Genomic DNA, 19,056 nt, shown 5'->3' on the forward strand with positions numbered 1-19,056 from the left:
TCCTGTCTCCCCCCTCCCTACCTCCACCTTCCACGCCTCTATCCTTCCGCCCACCCACCCGCTCCCCTCTCTCCTCCTCCCATCCCCCTCGCTTCACTCCCCCGTCACCACCACCAGCGTAGGTGTGAGCGCAGACTTCTTACGTTTAGAGCGCTCCACGTAACCACGTTGCGCCGAGGGGTTTTTGGGACGACGTGGCTCACTGCTGCTGATGCCGTCGAGGCCTCCTCCACTACTCCAGGGTTTCTCTCTGCGTGCATGACGGCCTTGCGAAGAGCGACCCGTTCTTCTTCCTCTCACACACACGCATGGACTTTAGTCTACTGCCCCTTAGTTCCTGATGGCAACCCCCACTCCCCCTTGAAGCGTGCGTGTGCTCTGCCTCACCGCCTACGCCCTCACCCACGAATCCGATGCGCACTGCATGACCCATAATCATCCGCTTCTCTCCTTGCGCGTGTGTGGCCGGTCAAGGCGCAGGGCACACACACGCACGCACGCACAGAGAGAGAAGCGGCGAGAAGGAAAGCAACGCTGAGCCCCCACCCCAAAAATAAGACGAGCGCATGGAGGCACAGGAAGTGCGTGGAGCACCGACCCACTCTGCAACGATCGCCGGAGAATTCTCCCCCACACCCACACACACGGATCACAGCCACCGCCAGAGGCCGCAAGACGATCTCGCCCTGCACCCTCCCTTTCTCTGTCTCTGGTCTCCGTGTGTGTGTGTGTGTGTGTGTACGTCGCTGTCGATGGGATTCCCCACCCCCACCTCTACACCCATCCTTCCTATGTTGTTGTTCTGCTGCTCGCCTTGCCCTACTTCCCGCTCGGTGTTTCAAAGGTCGACGTTTCGCCACCCTCCCCGCCCCGGCGTCATGGCGCTCACCCACCCACCCGCGTCCTCATCGTCCTCCTCACGGTCGTGTTCCTTTGGTCTGCTTCCTCTAAAAACGAATGTCAACTTGGCGGGCGCAACCACACGCGCGCGGACTTCAGCGACGCGCGACAACTGCGTAAAGGTAGGAGGAGGAGGAAGAGGCGATGCTCGAGAAGGGTGCGTGACACACGCCACAACAGGCCGCCCTCTCCCGTCCCCGGAAACGGAAAGGGAGACTCCACTAGCGGAGTCGAGTGAAGCCGCCTTCTGGTCACCACCACCGCCGAGTTCTTGTCATCCCTTCTCTCCTACCCTCGCGTCCCCTACTTCTCTACCCCACCTCCCTCTCGACCTACCCCGGCCCCTCCACCACCACCCACACCCACACCCACACACGCACGCTCCTCTGCCCAACCACGCACACGTGCAGTAACACGAGGCTCCCCATCCTTCCCTCCCCCTACCCACACCGACACACACCTTCATCGTGGCCCGCACCTTTCGCCCGCTCTCTCCGTGCGTGCATCCGTGCGTGCCTCAGTCTGTTACCCACCCACACACACACACACACCTCCCTTCTCCCTCCCCCCGCTGTTCACCGACCCGACCGTGCACGCGCTGGCAGGCCATTCAGGCACGAACACACAGCGCACACACCTTGATTGATGAAGATGCGTTGCCGAGACGTACTGACGGCAATGCTCGTGGTGGCCTGTGTGGCACTGTCACCAGCTGCAGCCTACACCACCGACCAGTGCCGCGAAGTGTCGCGGTGCGACGTTGACGGCACCCTCGTGTACGCCTTTTCTGGCGAGTGCGTGTGCTGTCCGGAGATGCCGACCGGCGATATCCTTCCAGTGCAGTGCGTTCCGTCGACCGCGCACTGCCCTAGCGTGCCCAGCTGCAGAGCGTGCGACACGACCCCCGGGATGTGTGACACCTGTATGACCGGCTACGTACTCGAGCCTGCCAACATCTGCAACGAGTGCTTGGCCTCGATGTGCGACGTCTGTCAATCGGGCTCCGAAGGCAAGCGCTGTCAGCTGTGCTCAGAAGGCTATTACTGGATGACTGGCGGTGAGTGCCACCCCGTATCCAATAGCCAGGACTCAGAGAGCAATACGCAATGCCGCGTCGCCTTCTGCAGCACTTGCCCTAGCACCACCGCCAGCAGCTGCACCAAGTGCAACGACGGTTATGCGAAGGATAGCAACGGGTTCTGTGTCAGCGCCTGTAGCGTCCAGCAGTGCGACATGTGCTACACGGGTAACTCCGCCGACTGCCAGTTGTGCTCTGCCGGGAACACGTGGAGTGCGACAGGCTGCTCAGCTGGTGCAAGCGGTTGTCGTGTCGGTCATTGCACCACCTGTGTGGCTGGCGACAACACCAACTGCGCTATATGCGAATCGGAATACACCCTCACCGCCGGCTACTGCTTGCCTCAGCAGCTCTGCACCGACGCCAACTGTGCCAGCTGCCCCAGCGACGCCGGCACGTGCGCTCAGTGCGCGAACGGCTACGGTCTCGTGGACGGTGCGTGTGTGAGGTGCGAGGTGCCCAACTGCTTCAGCTGCGACAGCGACCCGAGTAAATGCACGCAATGCGCGCCGAACTACTACCTCACCCCGCTCTCGACCTGCTCCCCGGTGGCCTGCAACATCGAGCACTGCATGGAGTGCGACCCACAGACGCCGTCGCGCTGCCAGCAGTGCGCGGCCCCCTACGTGGTCGACAGCTACGACGGCCTCTGCAGGCTCCCCGACGCCTGCTCCGTGCCCAACTGCAAGAAGTGCAAGACCGATACCTCCAGGCTCTGCGCCGAGTGCGACGCCGGCTACAGTCTCTCCGCCGACGCGACGAGCTGCAGCAGTCCGACCACGCAGCCGTGCGAGGTGGAGCACTGTAACACGTGTGTGGACGGTGACAGCACCCGCTGTGCCTACTGCAACACCGGCTACTACGTCTCCGATGGCAAGTGCAAGGCCATGCAGGACTGCTACGTGTCCAACTGCGCACAGTGCATGCTGCTTGACAGCACCAAGTGCTCCACGTGCATGAAAGGATACCTCCTCACGTCGTCCTACGGTTGCGTCCCGCAGAGGGTCATCAACGGCGCGGCCGCGCCCTACTCTCTGTGGGTGCCCGCCGTCGTGCTCCTCGCCTCTGTTGCCACGCACCTTGCGTAGTGCGCAGCGGCATGCGAGCAACCCCACTCCCATTCCCTTACGACATGTGCACACACACGCACAGACGGGGGGGGCGGCACCCCCCACCCCCTTGTCTTGCTCTTTCCTCGTTTTGCCTATTTCTCTTGTGCGCTGGCGCCGGCCTCCAGCACGTCGCCCCCTCCCCTCCCCCCCCCATTGCCTCTTCCTTGCTCCCGCGGACGGCCACTGCCACAGTCCCACAGCGCAGACATACGTGTCTACACGGCGGAGGCATCCCCCCCCCACTCATCACTTTTTTTCTCCGAGAGCCACACACCAGGTCGCACACCGCCCTCCCATCGCCGCCCTTCCAGGCGCAGCTGTGTGGGGTGGGTGTGTGCTCGACCTCGTCCCTGGCAGCTCACTCACATGTGTACAGACACTCCAACAACCAAAGCTCTCTTCTGCGCACGTGCTCCGCCCCCTCACCCCACACCGCCACCGCTGCGGTCGGCGGTCGGCTGAGCACGAGTGCAGCGCGCGCCTGCGCTGCTCGCTGCCGGCATGGCTGCGCTCCCCTTCCCTGGCTGCGGCAATCACCACCACCGCCGAGTTCTTGTCATCCCTTCTCTCCTACCCTCGCGTCCCCTACTTCTCTACCCCACCTCCCTCTCGACCTACCCCGGCCCCTCCACCACCACCTACACCCACACACGCACGCTCCTCTGCCCAACCACGCACACGTGCAGTAACACGAGGCTCCCCATCCTTCCCTCCCCCTACCCACACCGACACACACCTTCATCGTGGCCCGCACCTTTCGCCCGCTCTCTCCGTGCGTGCATCCGTGCGTGCCTCAGTCTGTTACCCACCCACACACACACACACACCTCCCTTCTCCCTTCTCCCCATTATTCGCCTCATGCACAGCTCTCGCCGCGGCTCTCTCGCGGTGGCCGCCGTGGCGGTTTGCGTGGCAGTGCTCGCCACGGTCGGCACGTGTGTGTTCGACTCGCAGGAGATCGGTGGCAGCTCCTTCACCTTTGTAGGGTGGTCGTCTGCCAGCAAGGAGGAGTCGTACCAGAGCTGCACCCTCACCGGAAAGGTATTCAGGATTCAAGGCGCCGCAAGCGCTCTGTCGGACGACGCCACGCTGCCCGGCGGAATCCTGCGGTTCTCCAGCCTACTTGTGTCGAATGGCTACATCGTGGTGGATAAGTACTTCCCCCAGAACACCAACATCACCATCAAAGATGCCAGCGGCACCGTTGCTGCGGGGATGCCCTTTGTCGACGCCGGCACGGCAATATATTCTGATCAGCTCAGCATCGTGGTCACCGACTCCACCCTCAGTTGGGCTGCCGAACGGTCGGGTCAGAGCATGGTGCGCGCACCCTTCACCATCCAGCTCTCCAGCTCCCTCTTCGTGCTCGGCAGCACCGTGGCGCAGGCATCGTCCGTGGTGGAGGTGACGGGCCCGAGCAGCATCTCGCAGAAGTCGGCATTGGCTGTGGATTACGCCAAGTGCACCGGCTGTGCTCAGGGTCTCGTGCACTTCACCGACTTCGTTCGGGTGTGGGACCGTAGCCTTCTTCGCATATCACACTCCACCGTCAAGGGCGCCGCCGGCAAGCCGCTGATCGGCATAGCACAGGGGGCAGGGCCCCGTATGACGGTGGAAAGCAGTCTGTTCCTTGTCGAGAACGTGTCATCGCCCACCAGTAACCTCATCGGCGCGGCCGTCAGCATGGGCACCGATGCGCAGATCACCCTACGCGCCGTGACGGTAAAGAGCATTGGTGCCACGATGACCGGCAGCGTCAACGCGCAGCTCTTGACGGCAGACGACATCGCCCAGCAAATTCCCTCCATTTCCGTGGTGCCAGACACCACCTGCGCTGCGGCCTGCGTCCCAACGGCCAAGGTCGACTCCCGCTGCAAGTGCGCCTGTAATGCCGACATGCCGCACATGAACCTCTGCACAGCCATGAAGGACCCCTACGCAAACTACGTCTACCGTGGCTGCTCGGCGGGCTGCAGACGGTGCTTCAACGAGACCGCCTGCCTCGAGTGCCACCCGAGCTACGAGATGCTGCCCAACATGATGTGCTCGCTGACCGGGCTTCAGTGCACAGACCCAAACTGCAAGACCTGCACAACTTACGGCCAGTGCACCGATTGCAACGACGGCTACGGTCTCACCTCCTCCAGCGCTTGCGTGCGCTGCAGTGTAGCGGACTGTAAGAGCTGCCCCATTGACGCTAACGTCTGCAAAGTGTGCCTCGGCGGCAGCGAACCGATCAACAATATGTGCCCCTGCACCGACGCCAACTGTGCCAGCTGCCCCAGCGACGCTGGCACGTGCGCTCAGTGCGCGAACGGCTACGGTCTCGTGGACGGTGCGTGTGTGAGGTGCGAGGTGCCCAACTGCTTCAGCTGCGACAGCGACCCGAGTAAATGCACGCAATGCGCGCCGAACTACTACCTCACCCCGCTCTCGACCTGCTCCCCGGTGGCCTGCAACATCGAGCACTGCATGGAGTGCGACCCACAGACGCCGTCGCGCTGCCAGCAGTGCGCGGCCCCCTACGTGGTCGACAGCTACGACGGCCTCTGCAGGCTCCCCGACGCCTGCTCCGTGCCCAACTGCAAGAAGTGCAAGACCGATACCTCCAGGCTCTGCGCCGAGTGCGACGCCGGCTACAGTCTCTCCGCCGACGCGACGAGCTGCAGCAGTCCGACCACGCAGCCGTGCGAGGTGGAGCACTGTAACACGTGTGTGGACGGTGACAGCACCCGCTGTGCCTACTGCAACACCGGCTACTACGTCTCCGATGGCAAGTGCAAGGCCATGCAGGACTGCTACGTGTCCAACTGCGCACAGTGCATGCTGCTTGACAGCACCAAGTGCTCCACGTGCATGAAAGGATACCTCCTCACGTCGTCCTACGGTTGCGTCCCGCAGAGGGTCATCAACGGCGCGGCCGCGCCCTACTCTCTGTGGGTGCCCGCCGTCGTGCTCCTCGCCTCTGTTGCCACGCACCTTGCGTAGTGCGCAGCGGCATGCGAGCAACCCCACTCCCATTCCCTTACGACATGTGCACACACACGCACAGACGGGGGGGGCGGCACCCCCCACCCCCTTGTCTTGCTCTTTCCTCGTTTTGCCTATTTCTCTTGTGCGCTGGCGCCGGCCTCCAGCACGTCGCCCCCTCCCCTCCCCCCCCCATTGCCTCTTCCTTGCTCCCGCGGACGGCCACTGCCACAGTCCCACAGCGCAGACATACGTGTCTACACGGCGGAGGCATCCCCCCCCCACTCATCACTTTTTTTCTCCGAGAGCCACACACCAGGTCGCACACCGCCCTCCCATCGCCGCCCTTCCAGGCGCAGCTGTGTGGGGTGGGTGTGTGCTCGACCTCGTCCCTGGCAGCTCACTCACATGTGTACAGACACTCCAACAACCAAAGCTCTCTTCTGCGCACGTGCTCCGCCCCCTCACCCCACACCGCCACCGCTGCGGTCGGCGGTCGGCTGAGCACGAGTGCAGCGCGCGCCTGCGCTGCTGATTGCCACGACAGCCTCGTGTAGAGAAGGGGCAGAGTTCGCGTGCGACTGAGCCGGCGTCACCGTTGAGTCCTCCCGTAGGGTAGTGGCTGCGCCTCCTCCAGGACCCACCCGCAGCACCGGAGTTCACTGCGACTCCCCCTCGCCCTCGCTAGAAGCGCCTCCTTCAGTGGGTACGTGTTCCCTACCCGTGTGCCTTCTTGTCTTGGTGGGTCTGTGTTCCTGCCACTTGGCTGTTCTCCTCTTCCCTTTCCCGCACGTTCTTGTGCTCTCGCGTGTACAACCACCCCTCTCTCACGCACGTGCACACGCACCCTCTCTGTCACGTGTGCGCATGTGGCGTCGTGGTGGTGGAGCGGTTTCCTCAACTTGTGCCTGTCTGTGTGTGTGTGCGGCCATCGGAGGTGAAACCGCCGTACGTAAACACTCGCCGTGCCCCCCCCCCGCTCCGACACGCACACGCACACGCGCACATCGCCCTTTTCTCCTCTTCTCCCAAGCCGGCTCACTTTCACTGACCCCCCCCTCACTCCCTCTTCAAAGATGAACGTGACGCACCTGCTGATGGCCGCAATGCTAGTAGCCGTGGCATGCTCGGTGGTCATGGCCTCGGGTGCCTCAAGCTCGTCGTCCTCAAGCGCTCCAGCCCGCGAGTCGATCCCCCTTGTGTCCAAGCTGATTGCGCCGTCCAGCAAGAGCACCAGCAACTCGCCGCGTGCAACTGGTGCCGATGTGACGGCGTCTACTACCTCCACCACGACGAAACCCGTGAACACGGCGGCATCTTCGTGCACCGTTTCAAACTGCGCCGCCTGCTCGAGCACGAACCCGAACGTGTGCACGACGTGCAGCCCCGGCTACGCCGTCGACCGCCTTGGCCAGTGCATGGTCGTTGGCTCCTGCAACGTCGCCCACTGCGTCATGTGCCACACGAACGACAACGGGCGTTGCTTGGCCTGCGCCCCGGGCTACATGCCGACGGCCTCATTCAAGTGCGTCCCGGAGCGGTCTAAAAATACGGCCTTCCGCACTTCCTCCCTGGTTGTCTCTGTCGGCATGGTATTGGTGGGCACGGCGCTGACCATGGTCTAAAGCACGGCATGCCCCGAATTCAAAGACCGAGTGCCACACATACCAGGATGCCTGGCCGATGGCCCGTCCGTGTCGGGATCTAAGGCTAACCACACTCCTTTCCCCCTCTTCTCTCTTCCACATACGCATGCACACCTGCTGAGGTCCTCATCTCTGTTTCCTCCCCCCCCCCTCTGAGCGCCGTGTGTGTGGGGGGCGGTAACGTGCGCGCCGCCTCCCCTCCTCAGTCCGTTTTTATCTTGTCCGGCCATTGTGCGCATTATCATCATGCGCAGTGCCCCCCCCCCTCACCCCCTTCATCGCCCCCCTCCCTCTGTGTGTCTCTGCGTCGGCGCATGCTGTGTGGTGACGCTGAGACACACAGAGGGAGGGGCAAGAGCACATGTGTACTTCGTCTCTCCCGGCGCGCCGCGGTCGGTTCGTGGCTTGAAGATATCGAGAGAAGGGGGGAGGAGGAGGGGGGCTGGCGATACCATTGTGGTGCCCCATGTGCACCCACACGCGTGTTTGTGTGTGTGTGTGCGGGTCCTCTCCCTCAGTCTCTTCTCTGCGCTGGCCGAGTGAGTGGGGCCTCTCTGCGCGTTGAATCCATTTTATGTGCACAGTTCGTTTCTTCTCCGTTGTTGTTGTTTTCCCGAGGGGAGACCTGGATGGGGGAAGGGAGGGGGGATCGTCAACGGGGGCTGACCGTTGGGTCCGTCCGTCCGTGCGCATGTGCAGGGCGGAGGGCATTCTCCTCCCCTCCCTCCCTTCCCCCACTACTACCACCCCTGTCTGTCTGTCTTGTGCCCCTCATGGGGCCTTTTGTTTTCTGCCTCCGTATATATACGTGTGTGCCTCCTCCGTGTTCATGCATGGGCCTCTCCCCCACTCTCCTCCCTACCTCTCTCAGGCAGGCGCACCAACAGTGGAGTCCGCAGCTGCTGCTGTGATCACGTGATCGAGCGCTTGCTATCCCCACCCCCTCACTCTCTCTCCCAGACAACCACCCATACCACCTGTCATCCCGCTGTGTTGCCGTGTGTCTGTGTCTGTGTCGTTGCTCTCACACTGGAGAGGGCTGTTCGGCAGTGCGCCTCACGCACGCACGCACGCGCACCACAGTCCCCCTCTCTACCACCATCGCATGTTGTTCATTGACCCTCTCATCCGCCCATCCCCGATTCCCCTCAAGACGTTACCTGCGTGGGGATGCGTGCGCATGCGTTGTAGTCTGCGGGTGTTGCACGCATCGGCTCCCCTCTGCCCCCTCCCCTCATCTCCCCTCGCGTCCCAGAAGAGGGGAAGTCGTGGTGCAGATGCCGCCGTCGTGCTCTATGGCGAAGGCGTGAGGAGAGAGCGAATATTCCCGGCCTGTCCCGCTATGATATCTCTCCCTACTCTCCCGTCCTCAACATGCTCACTGAGCGTGTTCCTGTCCGTGGGTCTGCGTCAGTGCACGAGCACGCACACGCGTCATCCCACTCCCTTGCTTTCCATCGTCAGCCCTATCCCCCCTCCCCAGAACATTACCTCACACACCCGCAGCACGGGCACAGGCGCACCTCCTTCCTCTTCCCCTCTACACGAATCATGCCCGTCTTTGCCCTCCGCAGCAGCCACCACAAGCGCGGCATCGCCGCCGTCCTTCTGCTCGCCATCGTCGTTGCAGTCACCTTGACGGTCTCCGCGCAGACCATCGACAACTACCCTCCTGTTCCCTGTGACAGCACAGTGCCGAACTGCCTGGAATGCCGGAAAATGGGGATGCTAAGCCTGTGCTCAAACTGCAAGGAAGGCTACTCGACCGCTGTCTCACCCGCGACCCCCACCGAGTTCGGCAAGTGCAAACCTTACAATCCGAGCACATGCCGCCTTGGCAACTGTTTGCGCTGCGCTGCAGATGACAACACCAAGTGCGTGCAGTGCCCAGTCGGCTACCCGAACATTAATACGTACCTCTGCGATGCGACCACGGCGGCTCCGACGACTGCATCCCCGTCCATCACTACCACCACGACGTCCCCGACGACTGCAGCCCCGTCCATCACTACCACCACGACGTCCCCGACGACTGCAGCCCCGTCCATCACTACCACCACGGCGTCCCCGACGACTGCAGCCCCGTCCATCACTACCACCACGACGTCCCCGACAACCTCGGCACCCAGCACCGGCTGCCAGACCCCGTCGTGCGCCATCTGTGTGCCCGGCAGCCAGTACACTTGCGCCGTGTGCGAGTCCGGCATGGTGCTGATGGTGTCCGGCCAGTGCATGCCTGCTGGCTCCTGCAGCATGGCCAACTGCGCGCAGTGCTACCCGAACGACAACAACCGCTGCTCCTCGTGCGAATCCGGCTACGCCCTCACCGTCTCGTACACCTGCATCCCGCGCAAGCCCGGCAACTCGGCGGCGGCGCCGACACCGGTGTTGGTGGCGCTGGCCATAGTGTCGGTTGCAGCGACGGTGACGTATGTCATCTAGGGGTGAAGTTGTGACGGACCGCCATCGATGGGGCATGCACAACACACACACACACACACAAGCACGTCGACGTGCCTGTGCGCCTCCCTCCAACCCTTTCCAGCCCTAACCGCCCGGAAAAGGCCTCTTGTTGTTTGTTTCTCCCCCTCTCTCGGCATCTGGACGCTCTCTCTCTTCCTGCCTGCCGCCCTCCTCATCCTCCCCATCTCTTATGTGTACTCTGCCCCCCTCCCCGTCCTCCTCCCCGTCTTCTCACGCCGTCGCGTACACACGCGCACACCTCCAGCTTTACCACAAAGGTGTGCAGACGATAAGGCGGATAAGCTCACTCCGGCGCGTACTCTCTGACGTGTGTGCGTGTGTGCGCGTGGGTGGTGAGGCGGGGGAGAGCAGGAGGTACTCATGGGATGGACACGTGGAGAGCGCCGTAGGGCGTGTATATATATATATGTGGGTGTGTGTACGTATGTCAAGGTTCAAGGGGAAGGCTAGATCAGTCCTTCATATATTCTCTCCTCACACCCTCTCTGTCCGTCTCCTCGGGGAATGTCTGTCTGTGTGTGTGTGTGTGTGCGCGCGCACGTGTGCTTCAGTAGATAACCCGATCGAAGGGCAGGGCCCGCTGTGCATGCTGGGACAGATTCGTTGTTGTTCGGGGATTGACGAAAAAGGAGTGGGCGTGCGTGCAACAGAAGGGGGAGAGGGGTGCGTAGTCGAGTGGTGCGGGGCTTGAACGCCGCCCTTCTCCCACCACCACTCTCCCTCGAGCCTTGCACGTCGGCCAAGCTCCCCACTCACCTACCCCTACTCGACCTGTTCGCCCACTCTGCGCATGGCCCCTTCTCTGGCATATACAGGCACATCCTCGCCGTCTCCCTTTCCTCTCCTTGTGCAAACCTCTGCGGCTTTTTTTTCCCCTTTCCTGTCGTCGTCCCAGGGTATTTCCATGCCCGTGCACGCGCTATGGAGGAGGCGGGGGGTGGGGCGGTGTAGTCCCTCCCTCTCTCCTTTACTCTTTGGTATCCCTGCACCTCGGTGCTCCTCCCTTCTCTAATAGGTTGGGCTTCGCCTCTTCCTCCCTTCCCCACCCCACCCACCCACATCTGAATGCGCACTGGCACACCTCCGCCCACCCCCTTCTCCGACCTCCCACTCACCCCGCCATCATTGCTCGGGGTTGTGGCAGTAGACGGATCGATGAAGGTGTGGCTGCAAGCACTACGTACTCCCCTGTCTGCTCTCCTAACCTCCCAGAAAGAAATCTCTTGAAGGGCGGCAGCGGCGGACGGGCCCCACACGCGACATCACATCCATTGACTCAATCCTTATGGTCCTCTCTTGCTGTCACACATATTCCTCACCCCCTCCTCCTCCCGCGCCGCCGTCACCTCCGCCATGACAAGACATGTGCCTAGCAACACCGTACCTTGTCATGGCCCTCCCTTCTTCCTCTTCCTCTTCTCATCCTCTCTTGCGCGGGTGTTGTCCCATCTTACCTCTCCAAGTTGAACAGCGAATAGCATGTCACGGAGATGACGTGCGTCTGTCCGTGTGTGTGTGTGTGGAGAGAGAGCAGGAAGGGGGGTACGTGTCCATCCATCCATCCCCCACCCCTTCCCTTCCTCTCTCCGTCTGTGTCGTCGACGCCGTGCCACTTCGCACAAAGTCGAGGACACACAGAGAGAGAGATCGACTGGCATCGCGCTCGCCATCATCTCCCTCAGTTCCTCCCACCCACCCCCCTGCTCGCGCGCATGCATGTGTGGGAGCCCGTATGCTTCTGATGTGGGGGTGGGGTGGGGGTGTATGTGCATCATGCCCCTCCCACCCCGCACCCCCTCCTCTTCTGGTGCTCTCACACTCCTTCTCTCACGATTCCATCCTCTCCCTCTCTCCGCCGTTGCGCGCCATGCTTGGGTGGGGTGGGTTGATGCCATGATGGCACACACACACACACCGCAGAGGTATACGTGTGTGTGTGTGTGCGTGCTACATCGCCCTTCCCTCCTGTTTGCGTGTTTGCTCGGCTTATTTTTCCGCTTGAGGTGCGCGTGCGTTGCTGTTACGAGCGCCGCGCAGCAGCAGCAGAGGGGTGGCCAGTGTAGGCCGAACCACCTCTCCCATCCCATCGCCTCCTCCGGTGACCCAAAGAAGGGCCACATAAAAAAGGGCGAAGAAGCGCCGCCGCACACCGAAAGGCGCGCAGCGTACTCGTCGTTTCTTCCGCGCCTCACTTCAAGTATTTCTTCTTCGCTACTTGGCGCATACTCCTGTCGTCCCCCCCCCCTCCGACCTTCCCACATCACAGCCACCATCGCTGCCAGATGACACCGCACGCTGCCGCGTCGGCGGTGGCCACTGTCGTCGTGGTACTGCTGGGATACGGCACTACGGAAGTATGTGGTTACAACTTCGTGACCATCACCGCCCTCTTCTATGTACCCGGTGCTACGGGCACGCGATCGGAAGACGCGGGTATGTGTCTGGAACGTGGCGGGTACCTCGCGACGGAGGCGACCGCGGTGCTGCACGAGGCCGATGTTCAGGCGCTCGAGTCGGAGGGGTTCTCCACATACTACGCCTTCCTCGGCGGTGGTATTGTGCAGCCGTGGCGCATGGAAAGCTACGAGATGGGCTTCTGCCCGTTTTCCATCAAGGATCCCGACATGTGGTGGGATACCCCGTTCAGCCAGGCGAACGGCGACAACAACAACTGCTACTGGCGGTGGTCCGCGGGTCGCTGGGTCGAGATGCCGTCCATGTCAGGTCTGCCCCACGACGAGGAAAAGACCGGGATCATTTTCTACCGGGGTCAGAGCACCTTAGGCTACGATCGGCAGGTCAACGGGTTCCCACTTTTCTTTCCATTCACCCCGCCGATGTACCACCCAAATATGCAGCTGGGCCACCACCTTGTTCTCTACCGCGGCGGCCTGCACACAACCAAGGCCGTGTGGGGGGACACCTACGCCCGCGGCGGCTTCACGTACGGGGACAACTTTGCGAATAACCCACAGTTGGTGGAGGCGACACTGAAGGACTGGAAACTGGTGTGCCAGAGCCAAGGTCCCCTCCGCCTCAGCTACGAAATGGCCAACACATCCAGCCAGCTGCAGGAGCGATGGTGGGCCATATTCTTCTCGATTCTGTTCACCCTTTGCCTCATCACCTTTCTCGCCCTGGTGTTCTGTCAGGAGCGCGAGGACATGGACGAGCCTCCGGCGGATGCGCCGGAGTGGGCAGAGAAGGAAACGGCACAGCGGATCGTGTCGCGCCGCTACGTGAGTCAGCGCTCCTTCCGTGGCAACGAAAGTAGTGGTAGTGGCGACAGCCTCGGCGACGGCTCGAGCTGTAGCAAAGACGAGGACGGCGAGAATGTGAGCCGCTAAGCAGACAGACGACAGCAAAGAAACAGCGATGGGGGGGGATGGGGAGGGATGGGGGCAAGTAGGGCGGAGTGTCCCCCATCCCCTCCCCATCGCTCTGTGCGCGTGTGCTCATCATCTTATTTTCGTATCTTCATCGGAGGGCTTCTGTCGCCGTTCCGCGTGCGTGTCTGCGCCCCTCCTCAGGGCCTCTGTCCTTCCCTCCCCTTCCTGCTGCAGGCGTTCCCTTCCGTCCTTCTCTCTCTCTCGCACACATATACACACACACACACACACATGCGCGCGCATGCGGGTGCTGTCGCGCATCCACATCGTCGTTCGCTGGTAAGCGGCAATGCATGCCCGTATGCGTGTCACTGTAGCTGTGCCCAACGGGGCTGTGTACGTGTGGTGTGTGTGTGTGTGGGAGGGGGGGGAGCAACGGAGTTGGATCGATAAGGAAGGGGGTGGCATGAGATACACACGTGTGCGTCACGGATTGGCGGTGTTTGCTATCGTCTTTGGGGGGCAGAGGCAGCCTCCTTCTCTTGTGCACATCCATCACTTTTTTCTCTTGACTTGGGGCGGCCACCCGGAGGATGGGGAGCGGTAGTGACGGCCTCGGCCTTTGCGTTGCCGCACAAACCCCTCGCAACACACTCAGACACACGCGCGTGCATGCATCCATATAACCATGTGCCTTGCGTGTGCGTGTGCGTGCGTGTGTGTGTGGTGTGTGTGTGTACTGGGGAAGTTCCCGCTGCTTTCGGCGTGTGCCACGGTGCTTCCCAACCCCCTCCCTCCACCACGTCTCCCCTGCCCTCCGCGACGGCCGCCCCCCCCCCCCCTTCATTCATTTCATTTTTATGGCTACATGCACAAGTCTTTGTGGACCGGCCTGCCGTCCTCTCCATCTCTTGCTTCTACGTTCTTCTAGGCTCATCATCATCATCATGTGTGTGTGTGTGCGCGTCGAATACTTTGTGACTGTTGGTTCTTCGGGAGGAAGGGAGGTGTCTGTCCGTGTGGGCGTTAGGCTTTGTCCCTTGTCCCCCTTCCCCTCCCTTTATATTCTTTTACTCGGTAGACCCCCTCTCCCTCTCTTGTGCCTTGTGTCTGTATTCCTGTTTGCCGGCTCCGCCCTCCCGTGCTCCTCCCTCATCCCCCCTTCCTCCCCCTCCACACGTCGGTGTGACGTCGTTCCTGGGCATCCGTCGGTCGCCCGGAGCTTTCCTTATCTATTCGTTATCTTCCGAGTTCGTTGGAGGGGTGCAGGGGCGCGGTGACGGTGTGAGATGACGCGAGTGCGCACATATTTCGTCGTGTCTTGGTGTTGTAGCCGTTGCTTCGGTTTTCCGGGTTAGGCGTGGTGTGACGTTCGTCTATGATATGTACGTGTGCGGGTGTGGGTATAAAGATGTGTATATATATATATACATGTGGCGAAGGGGTGGGTGTGGGGGCAGCGGAAGCCGCACCAAGACACACCCACACAAATGCCTTGCTCTGTCTCTTACATCGTCCCACGCTTCAACTCCCCCTCCTCCTCCTCCTGTGCTCCCACGCACACAAGCGCGCCTTTTTTCCGCGCTGGCATACTTTGTTCCGTCACCTCAACCTCTCTCCCCCCTTCCATCCCATCTGGCCACCAACACGTCGCGTGAAGAGAGTTGTTCATGACGACGATGGAAACTGTGGCCTTCGCCGGCTACGCGTACTACAGCACGGGTGGCGAGGGCTTCATCTACTCCCTGAGCTCCAAAGATGCAGAGTCGACTGGCACGCCGGTCATACTCGTCAACGCCACCTCCAAGGCGGTGAACCTCTTTCCGTTTCTATTCCTTGTGGTTGGTGGTGTGCTCATGGTCGGTCTCATGGCTTTCGTCATGGTGACGTTCTGCTGCCGGCGCAAGGTGGCAAAGCTAGAGAAGATGTACTGGGAGCTGCAGTACGCCTTCGCCGACGTGAACAATACCCTCGTGCAGGAGGCAAGCCGCCGCACCCCGTCTGCCGTCTCCACGTCGCCGGTCTCGCTGAAGCAGAGGCACACCCCTCAGTCTACGAGTCGCCTAGTCGCCGGCTCCCAGTCGCCTCCACAGATGATGCAACGGCACGGCAGCATCGCGAGAGCGGCTTCGATGCGCCCATCACAGCATGTATTGGAGCCGCTGCCCCCGCCGGCAGCGCCGGTGTTTCCGGCGACGCCGTTGCCTTACGTCATGAACGCCAACCCTCTATACTTTCAGCCGGTGACCGCAAGCGCAGCAAGCCCGTACACGTGCTCGTACGGTGACAAGGGCGCACAGGTCACCGTCTTCGCCGCACAGCCACCCCCGATCCCCTCTCCGCAGCCGCATCAGCAGACACGCATATCTTCGGGCCCCGCGGTCCCGCAGTCGCCGCGCACAACACCGGAGCCGCCGCTGCGTCGCCGGGCGTCAAAAGTTAGCTTCATCGGTGCCTGACCAAGCAGAGAAGCAGCGCGCGCGTGCGCACAGATGGGGGAGGGGGTGGGGGGCATGCGTTGTGTGTGTGTGTGTGTCTGTGTGTCATGCATTGATGAGGTAAAAGGTGCTTCTCCAGGGAGGGCAGTGACACACCCATCGTGAGTGCGTGAAAGGGTGGCTCCCCTGCGTCCTGAACCCTTGAAGGCAGTCTATACCGCTTGTAGCAGAAGGGGAGATGCATGCCGCTCGCAACAGCAACGACGATGCTCCTGTTGCGCACCTCTTTCTCTGGTATGGTCGTGCTAAACCTCGTCAGTCCTCTGCCCCCCCCCCTCTCTCAGACACCCACCTGGTGCGCACAGGGCACGCGCACCCAACCGTGTTTTCTGCTATGCCTTTACGTTTTCTTTTACTCAGTCCTCTCTCCCTCCCCCTCTCCCATTAGTCATCCTCGAGTTTACGCCTCGCTGCCGACGTCCGCCCTCGTTAGCTTGTCCGTCGTTGCTGCTGGCTCGGCGGAACTGGCTGCCTATGCACGCGTGTGCCCGTGTACGTATGTGTCTAATTATTTGTGTGTACGTGTGTCCATGTGGATCTCCTCCTCCGCCTCTCGGCCCTCCGTCGTCGCCCTCTTCTTGTTCCCCCTTTGGCGCCACTGTGCGTGTGTACCTCTCTCTCCAATGTGTCGTCGTGTGCCCCCGTTAGCTGTGGCGACTCCTCAGGGTCGTGCGCATCGCTGCAGATATTCCGCACACACGCCGTCAGAAGGGCAGGTGAAATCACCACCCGAATGAGCCGCAGCGAAGGTAACGCACGTGTGCGTGTGTGTACACCTTTATCTTCACCCTATTCGGTGCCGCGCCCCACCCCCACCCCTTCTCCTCCCCCCATCCCCTTCCCCGTGCTGGGCTGCCGGTTGGATGGAGCGACCTGCAGAGGGCAGGTTACACGAGCGCTCTCGGGCCATCACCATCACGCACTGCTTGCGCTGCATCGTCCGTTTCTTGCACTGCCGCACACTCCTCCTCCTCCGCATCCCCATCCGCCCCCCCCCCATCTTCCTTGGCGCGCGTCGCCCCTTCTCGCGTGAATCTCTCCCTTCAGCAAGCACTACTCTGCAACTCCTCCGACTTGCATCGACGTCATTTTCCCTTTCTTCGGGGTTTCTCGTCTTCGCTTCTTCGCCCCCTCCCCCCCCCATAGTGTACGCACACACACACACACGCACAGGCAGACCGGCACGTTGGCACGCAAGGCCTGCGCTAAACGGTACCCCAGCAGACCAATGCAACAACAACCGAGGCCAGTGGTGGCGCAGTACGCCTATCTCGAGCTTCTCCCGCTCACGTACACCGGTCCTGCTCCGCCCCCGGCGCCGCCGTGCATGGACCCGACACCGGATGAGCAGTACCGCCAGGGCGTTGCTGAAAGGAAGGCGGCGCTGAAGGAGAAGGAGGCGCGGCGGCAGATGTCCTCCAGCGGCAGCGGAATGCTTGCCAGCCTCAAGAGCGCTGTCTCGCAGGCAGTCATGACCATGGAGAAGGGCGCCGCGGACGTGTCGACCCGCACGGAGTCGCAGGTGCGTCAGCTCGAGTACCAGTACGACCGCGACCGCTTTCATCTGCACTTCCACGAGCTCGCCGCGCAGGGCGAGGCGCTGCTTGCCGACTACCGCTGCAGCGCAATGCACGGCGGCCTCCAAGTCAGCGGCCACATTCAGATCACATATCATTACTTGTGCTTCTTCGCGGAGACCACCTCAAGCATCGCCAAGACGACGGACGCCGTCATGGGCGTCTTTGGGGCAGCCCGTCATCCGGCCAACCCCAACGACGAGTCGCGGAACAAGCCTATTGGCGTCAAGCAGGTGATTTCGCTGGCCAACGTTGTTTCGATTCAACCTTCTGTGGTGCTCGAGAGCATCGGCGGGCAGGCGCCGTTCTTTATGCTGCTTCCCGCACCAACGGTGCGTCCAACAGCCCTGCAGCTGTACACGCAGGACAGCAAACTCTACCAGTTCATGCACTTCGAGTCGCTCATCTCCCGCGCCTCTGGGGCGCTCCACGACGGCGTCAAGGGCACCGCGCTCGATCAAGCGTACAACTACCTCGACCACGCGTGGCGTGATACGGTGAATCTTCGACCGAAGGATGTCTAGTAGGTGCACGGTGCCTTGCCGTCGTCCCCTTCGCTTCTCATCCGGCGCACGTTACCCCCCTCCCCCTCCCGTTCACCACTGTGGCCTTGGTTGCTGTGCGACGGAGTCGACGGACATGGCAGACTGCGTCAAAGATGCAACACAAATTTCGTCGGGGGTGGGAGGAGGAGTGGCACCGCGCGCGGTGGTCTCAGCAGGGAACCGCCGAATGCACGCGAAAGAGGGGGACGAGCCAGTTCAACTATATTTGGACAGAGGCACCTCCTTGGCGACGGCGGCGGTGGGGAGGGGGGACTCCATTTGGACACACACACACGACAGATTCTCCCTCCTCCTCCTCCGACACCCCCACTCCCAACCCCCTTCACCCCTCGCTGTTTCTCTGCGTCTTCGCTCTCTACCGCCGCGCCCCCTCCCACCGCCTTGCGCACCACACACCCACTCGGGGCAGACGGCATCAAAAACGGTTGGCAGGGCTGAGCTCACCCATGCCACCAATCCCCCCTCCTCCTCCTATATTATCTGTATCTCTCTATTGCCCCCCTCCCCTCCCCTCCCGCTTCACAACCGTGTTTGCCCTCTCCTCAAACCTTTTCTCGCTGTGGCCCACGACCGCGCACGCGTGTGCGTCAAGCCCACATGCCGTCATCCCTTCCTCCGCACTTCTGCCCTCCGCCCAGGCTGACATCGGGCACCTCCGTCCGTCTCTCTGCGCGTGTGTGTGTGTGTGTGTGTGTGTGTGCGTGTGCGGGGGAGGGGGAGAGGGAGGGGGATAACCCACGTTGGTGAGAGCGCCTGTGCTCCTACCGTCTTTTAGCGTTTGTTTTCTGACCGGATGCTCGTGTGTTGTGTGTGTGTGTGTGTGAAGCGTGGAGAGGGAGTGGAACCGACAGACAGACGTGGCTGCATGGATGGATGACGACGGACCGAGAGGTTT

General features: G+C 61.9%; 7 protein-coding genes across 7 annotated transcripts; all 7 read left to right on the forward strand.

Annotated features, from left to right (window-relative positions):
• Positions 1-1,578: 1,578 nt before the first annotated feature.
• Positions 1,579-3,066, forward strand: LMXM_04_0180 (surface antigen-like protein; the record flags this gene model as incomplete). Its single annotated transcript, XM_003871736.1, has 1 exon — positions 1,579-3,066. One exon carries the CDS (start codon positions 1,579-1,581, stop codon positions 3,064-3,066), a length of 1,488 nt encoding a protein of 495 aa, XP_003871785.1.
• An 883-nt stretch (positions 3,067-3,949) lies between these two features.
• On the forward strand, positions 3,950-6,079 carry LMXM_04_0190 (surface antigen-like protein; the record flags this gene model as incomplete). Its single annotated transcript, XM_003871737.1, has 1 exon — positions 3,950-6,079. One exon carries the CDS (start codon positions 3,950-3,952, stop codon positions 6,077-6,079), a length of 2,130 nt encoding a protein of 709 aa, XP_003871786.1.
• A 1,058-nt stretch (positions 6,080-7,137) lies between these two features.
• Positions 7,138-7,686, forward strand: LMXM_04_0200 (surface antigen-like protein; the record flags this gene model as incomplete). The annotated part of the gene is made up of 1 exon (XM_003871738.1): positions 7,138-7,686. The coding sequence occupies one exon, from the start codon at positions 7,138-7,140 to the stop codon at positions 7,684-7,686; it is 549 nt and encodes a 182-aa protein (XP_003871787.1).
• Positions 7,687-9,081: 1,395 nt separating this feature from the next.
• On the forward strand, positions 9,082-10,149 carry LMXM_04_0210 (surface antigen-like protein; the record flags this gene model as incomplete). The annotated part of the gene is made up of 1 exon (XM_003871739.1): positions 9,082-10,149. One exon carries the CDS (start codon positions 9,082-9,084, stop codon positions 10,147-10,149), a length of 1,068 nt encoding a protein of 355 aa, XP_003871788.1.
• A 2,324-nt stretch (positions 10,150-12,473) lies between these two features.
• On the forward strand, positions 12,474-13,538 carry LMXM_04_0220 (hypothetical protein; the record flags this gene model as incomplete). Its single annotated transcript, XM_003871740.1, has 1 exon — positions 12,474-13,538. One exon carries the CDS (start codon positions 12,474-12,476, stop codon positions 13,536-13,538), a length of 1,065 nt encoding a protein of 354 aa, XP_003871789.1.
• A 1,661-nt stretch (positions 13,539-15,199) lies between these two features.
• LMXM_04_0230 (conserved hypothetical protein) lies at positions 15,200-15,979 on the forward strand (the record flags this gene model as incomplete). The annotated part of the gene is made up of 1 exon (XM_003871741.1): positions 15,200-15,979. The coding sequence occupies one exon, from the start codon at positions 15,200-15,202 to the stop codon at positions 15,977-15,979; it is 780 nt and encodes a 259-aa protein (XP_003871790.1).
• A 1,267-nt stretch (positions 15,980-17,246) lies between these two features.
• LMXM_04_0240 (conserved hypothetical protein) lies at positions 17,247-18,119 on the forward strand (the record flags this gene model as incomplete). Its single annotated transcript, XM_003871742.1, has 1 exon — positions 17,247-18,119. One exon carries the CDS (start codon positions 17,247-17,249, stop codon positions 18,117-18,119), a length of 873 nt encoding a protein of 290 aa, XP_003871791.1.
• Positions 18,120-19,056: the final 937 nt, after the last annotated feature.

This window comes from Leishmania mexicana, chromosome 4, assembly GCF_000234665.1.
Source record: "Leishmania mexicana MHOM/GT/2001/U1103 complete genome, chromosome 4".
NCBI lineage: Eukaryota > Euglenozoa > Kinetoplastea > Trypanosomatida > Trypanosomatidae > Leishmania > Leishmania mexicana.